Source organism: Mirounga angustirostris, unplaced genomic scaffold (genome assembly GCF_029215605.1).
Source record: "Mirounga angustirostris isolate CCGP_5_RB_7025 unplaced genomic scaffold, mMirAng1.0.hap1 SCAF_13, whole genome shotgun sequence".
NCBI classification, from domain to species: Eukaryota; Metazoa; Chordata; class Mammalia; order Carnivora; family Phocidae; genus Mirounga; species Mirounga angustirostris.
In genome coordinates, this window is record NW_026991721.1 from 58,799,211 (window position 1) to 58,807,387 (window position 8,177).

Sequence of the window (8,177 nt, forward strand, 5' to 3'; positions counted from 1 at the left end):
TAAATGACCACTTTACTATCCCAGTGAACGGGCTCAAAATCTCCAGCACCATCTCTGCAGCTCCCTTCCTCAATGTGTGTTGGAGTCTAGAAGCTATGCTCCTTCACCAGCACCAGCGTTCAGAATGCTGGCACTGAGAAACCTATGCTTCTCTCCTCCTCATTGCAACACTGCTGGTAGACCACGCTGCTCATAGTACTTCTACTGAAGGATTTCATGTGTTGGGGGGCATTGAATGGAAACTGCTGACACATATCATGAATAATAATAAGTATTGAATATTATCATAAATTTTCTCAAACCATCTAAAAATCCCCCTAATAATGAATTATTCATTGATATTTTCACTTTTAATCTCCCTTCTTCAGTGTTTCTGCCTTAACACATTTTTCTCTCATTGGCTGCAAATGTCAATTTGCAAATTTGTATTCCTTTGTCTATTTAAAGTAAGTCAACTCTCTGTTTTCACCTCTTCTTCTTCATTATATCCTATACAACGTCATGTTCCACACATAATCAGGTCATCAGGAATTTTTTATATAGAGAACCATCTCCTGCATATAGATCATGCCATTTTCCTGGTATGCAAAAGCACCTGCAAACAATTCTCACTTTAAATAGAATTAGCTTTTTATTAGGGGTACCTGGGTGGCTTAGTTGGTTAGGTGTGTGATTTTTTTTTTTTTAAGATTTTATTTATTTATTTGACAGAGAGAGAGATAGCGAGAGCAGGAACACAAGCAGGGGGAGTGGGAGAGGGAGAAGCAGGCTTCCCGCTGAGCAGGGAGCCTGATGCGGGGCTCGATCCCAGGACCCTGGAATCACGACCTGAGCCGAAGGGAGACGCTCAACGACTGAGCCACCCAGGTGCCCCTAAGTGCGTGATTCTTGATTTTGACTCAGGCCATGATCTCAGAGTTGTGAGATTGAGCCCTGAGTCTGGCTCTGCACTAAGCATGGAGCCTGCTTAAGATTCTCTCTCTCTCCTTCCCTCTGTCTCCCCCCACACACACTTGTGCTCTCTAAATAAATAAATAAATAAAATAGAATTAGGTTTTTTCTCTTTCTTGCTACATTAATATCACCTATAAAATGAGGTTAACTTTCCAAAGCACATTGGAACATTATTCTGAACACTTGGTAGAAAATAAAAGTATGACCTTACCTCTGATCTGCTTGCTCTTCACTCCATAGACAATGGGGTTGAGTGCAGGTGGGATAACAATGTAGAAGTTGGCAAACATGATGTGGAAAGTGCGAGACATTGTGTCCAAAGCGATACGCAAGGATGGAGAAAAAGGCAGGTGTATAAAATATGAAAATGACACAGACATGGGAACCACAGGTGCCAAGGGCCTTCTGGCGGGCATCCCAGGAGGGGAGGTGGGAGACCGCACAGAGGATGAGGGGGTAGGAGACAGCAATGAGAATCACATCTGAGATGACCGTCATGATGGGAACACAAAAGCCATACCAGATGTTGACAGAGATGTCAGCACAGGCGAGCCGGATACACCTATGTGCTCACAGTATGTGTGAGGGATGATGTGTGTCCTGCAGAAAGGGAGACGTATGAGCAGCAATACAACTGGCAGGATGATGCTGAAGCTTCGAAAGGAGATGCCCACTGCAATCTTGATGATGGTCTCGGGGGTCAGAATAGTGGTGTATCTCAGGGGGGAGCAGATAGCCACGTGGCGGTCAAATGCCATGGCCAGGAGTATAGCTGAGTCCAGGGCAAAGTTGTAGTGCAGAAAGAATAACTGGGTGAGGCAACCAGGAAAACTGATTTTCTGGGGACCAAACCAGAAGATGGCAAGGGTTTTGGGGACACATGTGGTAGACAATATCTGATCTGTCATGGCTAGTATGGAAAGGAAAAAGAACATGGGTGCATGAAGACTCCTCTCCACAGCAATGAGGTAGAGAAGGATACTGTTGCCCACAATGGCCACGAGATAGATAATGCAGAAGGGGATGCTGATCCAGACATGGTACTGTTCAAGGCCAGGGATGCCCAAAAAGGTAAAGTCACTTGTGTCATAGCTACTCAGGTTATACATGGTCAGTGTGGTCTGAGGAATGGATTCTGTATCTGAAAAACAAATTGTGTATAATGAACCTGAGTAAATTGTATGGTAATTCTTCCTTCACCCTCTCCTTCAGGTTAGTTCTCCTCTTTCCTATCTACCAAGAAAAACCTCCCAGTCCTAGTAAAGGCAATATTCATGCCTTGATGAGTGATTCCCCATTAAAAAAAAAGAAGAAGAAAGAAAGAAAGATACCCCAGACATGACACTCCTGGTACTCATCACTCAGTTCCTCTGGAATCTTCAACCTGCATACTATTTTATTTCCATGTAATGATTGAGTGTTCCCTGGGTCAAAGTAATTAGTTTCTATATAGACTTGAGTATAGAGAAAAACAATTTAACCACATGCAGAGAAAGAAAGAAACGAAGAAAGTGGGGCACAATTGGAAAAATAAGGAGATAACAATTATGACTCCTATTGTAGTCCAAGCTTTACAAAGTATTAGCTCATTTAGAACAGATTTCTGAGATATGTATTTTCTTTCCAACAAAAACAGCTCTAATTTATTATAGGGAAGCTATGAAGGAGCAGAGCAAGTGAGGGTGTCTGCAGGAACTCCCATCACTGAGTGGGACTGCCAGGCTCACATCTATCTGGAAGGCAGGAGAGGATCAGCGTCCTGCCCTCTTGGTCCATTTTGGGACCAGGAGTCCAAGCCCTCATTTCTTGGGGCCCAGGTAAGAATGAGCCTTTTCTGTTTTCCCCAGGGTCTCCAGCAGAGTGTTTGTACTGTGCTCAGAGTTGATGGAGTTGATGGGCAGGTCAAGGTCAAACTCAATTCTCCCCAGCTTGTTGAGCACTCTACTCACAGCTTTAGAGCAGCCTTCCCAGGTCATGTCCACAGAGAACTCATGCTTCAGCACGGCTGTGGATATGGCCTGAGATATGTATTTTTATCCCCCTATATTTTTTTTTACAGAATCTGAAACTCTGAGACATAATCTTACCCAAGATCTCATCTTGGATAACGGGCAGAGAGCCAAGATCATTCCAGTCCACAGCTAATCCTCCATTATGCTTCAGTGCCACACCAGGGGATTGCTCAGGAGACACACTGTTAGATGCCAAGCACTGAGAAGGGGCCTGGGAGGTAGGGAAGTCAATATGGAAAACCTAACACTCAAACTGCAGTGTGTCCAGCACACTAACCCTATGCTGATTGCAGTTACTCTCCTGATACCCCTTACACTATAGCAGCTGGGATTTGCAGACCAGAATGTTCTCTGAGACTGATGTTTGGTGCCCCACCATGGAGCACAGTATGGAAGTGGATATGCAACTCAGCCTCCAGCCCCCTCTTAGTACTGAATGAAGAAATTGGTTCAAGTGTCCTTTAAAAAAAAATATGTACTGATATTATTACATTTTAAAATAATATTTTAGGAGGGTTAACTTATATGTAAGCATGTTGTGATTGACATTTATTGTAACTTTAGCCCATTTATCATCATTGTTTCCTAGAATAAGAAAAAAGAATCTTTACAATATTTTGAATGAAAATAAACTACCCACAATAGCACTATGATACAAGCAGCATTATTATACCCCTATTATAGAGACTAACATAGAAGGTAAGTTCAGTAAGACCCAAATCCAGGTACTTCTGACTCCAAATTGTGTGATTTAAACTTCTGTGGTACCTCTTCCCCAAACCATAAACATGTGGCTTAAAAAAAAGGGGGGAAAAAGAAAAAAAAGAAAAGAAACTGTCAAAGACATGTATTCGAAGAGAGTAATTGAGGGACCTCTAGTGGAAAAAATATGGAATCGATACATTCTAAATCTCAGGTCAAGATAAAAGCAAACAAGCAATGTCCACAATAGCCAAACTGTGGAAAGAGCCAAGATGTCCATCGACAGATGAATGGATAAAGAAGATGTGGTATATATATACAATGGAATATTATGCAGCCATCAAAAGGAATGAGATCTTGCCATTTGCAACGACGTGGATGGAACTGGAGGGTATTATGTTGAGTGAAATAAGTCAAACAGAGAAAGACATGTATCATATGATCTCACTGATATGAGGAATTCTTAATCGCAGGAAACAAACTGAGTGTTGTTGGAGTGGGGGGTGGGGTGGGAGGGATGGGGTGACTGGGTGATAGACACTGGGGAGGGTATGTGCTCTGGTAAGCGCTGTGAATTGTGCAAGACTGTTGAATCTCAGATCTGTACCTCTGAAACAAATAATGCAATATATGTTAAGAAAAAAAAAAAAGAAGAAGAAGAAGGTAGCAGGAGGGGAAGAATGAAGCGGGGGAAATCGGAGAGGTAGACGAACCATGAGAGACGATGGATTCTGAAAAACAAACAGGGTTCTAGAGGGGAGGGGGGTGGGAGGATGGGTTAGCCTGGTGGTGGGTATTGAGGAGGGCACATTCTGCATGGAGCACTGGGTGTTGTGCACAAACAATGAATCATGGAACATTTCATCTAAAACTAATGTTGTAATGTATGGGGATTAACATAAGAATAAAAAAATTAAAAAAAAAAAAAAGATAAAAGCAAACAAGCAACCTCTCTAACAAAACAAATATTTTTGGAAACCTTCAGTACACTACGCAAGTCTAAAACTCTTTACATGAAATCACTTCTATAATCCTCTTAAAAACCCTGTGAGACAGATAATAATGTGGCCTACATTTCAAAGATGCAGAAATGGAGGCACAGAGAAGTTAAGTAACCTGCCACAGGCTGCATGAGAAGTAAGTCTTTACATAAACTGTCATGTAATAAAAAAAATTCTCCATAGGGTATATGGCACGTGACACATACATGATATCTATATAGCAGAAGATATAAAATTAAGTCACATGAAGAAAACACAGACAAATCCCTTATGAACCTACAGACAAATGCTGTGTGTGTCTAATCTATAACCGCAAACGCAACGACAACATGAAATCATGGAATTCAGACACCGAGAACAGGTTGGTGATAAACAGAGGTGGAGGCGGGTGTTAGTGAAATGGGTAAAGGTGGTCAAATGCACAAAATTCCAGTTATAAAATAAATGAGTCCTGGGGATGGAATGTACAGTATGGTGACTCAGGTTAATAATAATATATTATATATTTGAAACTTGCCAAGAGAATAGATCTTCAAAATTCTTACCACAAAAAAAAATTCCAACTATGCATGGTGATAGGTGTAACTAGGCATATTGTGATAATCATTTCACAGCAAGTGTAACATCCTTGTCAGTCGCCTATCCCAACCTTTTCCCTCAAGGTATAATATCACCTTTTTTTTTTTTTAAGATTTTATTTATTTGACAGAGAGAGACACAGTGAGAGAGGGAATACAAGCAGGGGGAATGGCAGAGGGAGAAGCAGGCTTCCTGCGGAGCAGGGAGCCCGATGCGGGGCTCGATCCCAGGACCCTGGGATCATGACCTGAGCCGAAGGCAGACGCTTAACGACTGAGCCACTCAGGTGCCCCCAAGGTATAATATCATCTTGAGTAGCTTCATTTTGTTCCTGAAAGGTCAGGTACCCAATTCTAGGATTCTATCTTGAAGAACTTTTACTTAGAATTCACTGGCCTCATTATCACACATTTACACATGCTAACCGTATCTGCTCAGCTATGCGGTTCAGTGATTACCAATGTGTTCTTCAACAACCCTGAGCCCTCAGGGCATTGACTTTTTCGCTACTTTCATTCACTATCCTGGTGTCTTTTCATTCCTCTTTTCTAGATTAAATTCTGATTCATCATGTCAACAACTCTCTCATACATATTTTGCTCGCCTTTGCTCCCATCATGTATGAATGCAAAACTCAACTCCTAGATTCACCACCCTAATAAGTTCTTCAGATTAAGACAGGAAGGCACTTAACTAGACATGTTTATGTTCCCTTAATTTCACGATCATCAACCTTAAACTTCACCCACAACACTGCCGAATGACCCAACAACATGATCTTGTTCAGCTCAGTCTCCCTGGATGACTTTTTTTCCTGCTTTTCTCCAAGCACATCCACCAACTCCAACTCTTTTTCTCTCAACAGATAATCTTTCATTTCACTTCACACAGAAATTCAAAGGCATTGTGTGTGAAATCATGTGAGACAGCTATCACTTCTGTGTGTGTGTGTGTATGTGTGTGTGTGTATAATTAGAAAAAAAGGGAAAAAAATCCCTTTTGTATCTGGATCCAAAAACAAACCCATCCCTCTCTCTCAAATCTTCCAATCTTGTCAGGTATCTTTCATAATCATTTATTCTCTTTCTTGCCTTTGTCTTCAACCTAGCCTTTTAAAAAGTTTACTCCTTCAATATTTAAACAATTAAAATGGCTCAAATAGTTTCTAGTCTAAATTAGATATGTAGTTGTCTACACCACGTACATGCTTCTCATGTCCTGCTTATCCTTTAACCCAGGCTAATCTCATTTCTGTCCTCAACTTTACACCAAAGCAGCTTTTGCTAACATTACCAATGAAGTCCATGCCCCACCCTTGCTGGACTTCTCAGCAGCATCTGACACTATTCACTATCCCCTCCATCTTGAAATATCCTGTCAATGTTTTATCACAACACTTTTAGTTTTTCTTCAACCTTTCTGGCATCTCATCTCATCCTTTGCCTGTTCTTCTTATTCTATGTATCTTTTTTTAAATTTTATTTTATTATGTTATGTTAATCACCATACATTACATCATTAGTTTTAGATGTAGTGTTCCATGATTCATTGTTTGTGTATAACACCCAGTGCTCCATGCAGAACGTGCCCTCTTTAATACCCATCACCAGGTTAATGCATCCACCCACCCCCTCCCCTCTAGAACCCTCAGTTTGTTTCTCAGAGTCCATCGTCTCCCATGGTTCATCTCCCCCTTTGATTCTCCCCCGTTCATTTTTCTAAGACTGTTGAATCACAGACCTGTACCTCTGAAACAAATAATACATTATATGTTAAAAAAAAAAGAGAGAGAAGATATTCCATGTATCTTAAGTCCTGGGGTTCTTCAAGGCTCTGCTTGATGCCCCCTATTCTCTTCACAATTTTCCTGATCTAGATCATCAATTCCTAAGATCCCAATTAATAGCTATACATGACATCTCCCAATTCTTTACCTCTCCTTTACATCTTACAAGACACATATATTCAACTCCTTTCTGGATATCTTCTTATGGATATCTCATAGCACTCAAGTTTAATTTTCAAAAATTAAAATTAAGACCCATCATATTTCTTCAGAAACCCTCTGTCCCCTCTTGTGTATAATATTTCACAGAAAACTAATACCATCCACTAAATGAGCCAAAGCAAAAACCTGAATTGCATTTACACTTTTCTCTCTTTAAATCCCCATGTGCAATTGATTATATTGATCTAATCCTTTTGGAATCAAAATTAAAAATCTTCAGCATAGCTAACAAGGTATCCACACTCTGGTCTTGTTACCTCTTCAGTCTTCCTGTTACACTCCGGGAATGTTTGCCAGAAAAAGAAGTCCTGCTTTTTCTAAAAATGTGTGTGTTAAAAGCAATTTCCATATAAGAAATATGGTAAATTCCTCTACTTTATTTCCAGGGTTCCAACTATAGTATTCAGTTATTTCTTCAAATTTTGACATAAGCATCTGCTGAGACTCACACTTCTTCTCTGCAGATGAACAGAAATGAGGCCAGGGATATTGGAAAGCCATGTGATGAAGAGAAATGAGACCACTATGACTCCCTGCAGGTGAGCTATCATACTGCAAGTTATTCAAAGTGGTACCCGAGGCCGTGAGGGCCAGGCCTCGATGCTGCCCTTCTCTGAACAACCGTCATTGTAGATAAATAAAGTCTAAATGGATAAAGTGTGCCGTTCTAAAAACAGGTAAGCTACCACATGGTCCTCAGTGCCAAAGTCTCCTGACTCTTGAGACTGTGCACATATTTCCTCCTTGACTTTAGAACAAGTGTCCCCATCCATCTTCCTATCTCCAAGCAATGCTAGGTTCTACTTATCATTCAGGTCTCAACTAAGCCCCCTTTCATTCAGCTGAAATATTACTCCCCCGGGAACAGTCTTTCTGATCTATGTTAGAAAATTCTATTTCCAAATCGTATTTCCTCTTTTC

General features: G+C 40.8%; 2 protein-coding genes across 2 annotated transcripts; both read right to left on the reverse strand.

Moving 5' to 3' along the window:
• Positions 1 to 1,124: 1,124 nt before the first annotated feature.
• Positions 1,125 to 2,063, reverse strand: LOC123856637 (olfactory receptor 52H1). The gene is given in 3 exon segments (XM_045892785.1): positions 1,125 to 1,260; positions 1,262 to 1,511; positions 1,514 to 2,063. Coding segments are annotated over 3 exon segments (936 nt in total).
• A 690-nt stretch (positions 2,064 to 2,753) lies between these two features.
• LOC123856473 (copper transport protein ATOX1-like) lies at positions 2,754 to 6,554 on the reverse strand. The gene is made up of 2 exons (XM_045892667.1): positions 6,542 to 6,554; positions 2,754 to 2,959 (listed from the first exon to the last, which is right to left on the reverse strand). The coding sequence occupies exons 1-2, from the start codon at positions 6,552 to 6,554 to the stop codon at positions 2,754 to 2,756; spliced, it is 219 nt and encodes a 72-aa protein (XP_045748623.1).
• Positions 6,555 to 8,177: the final 1,623 nt, after the last annotated feature.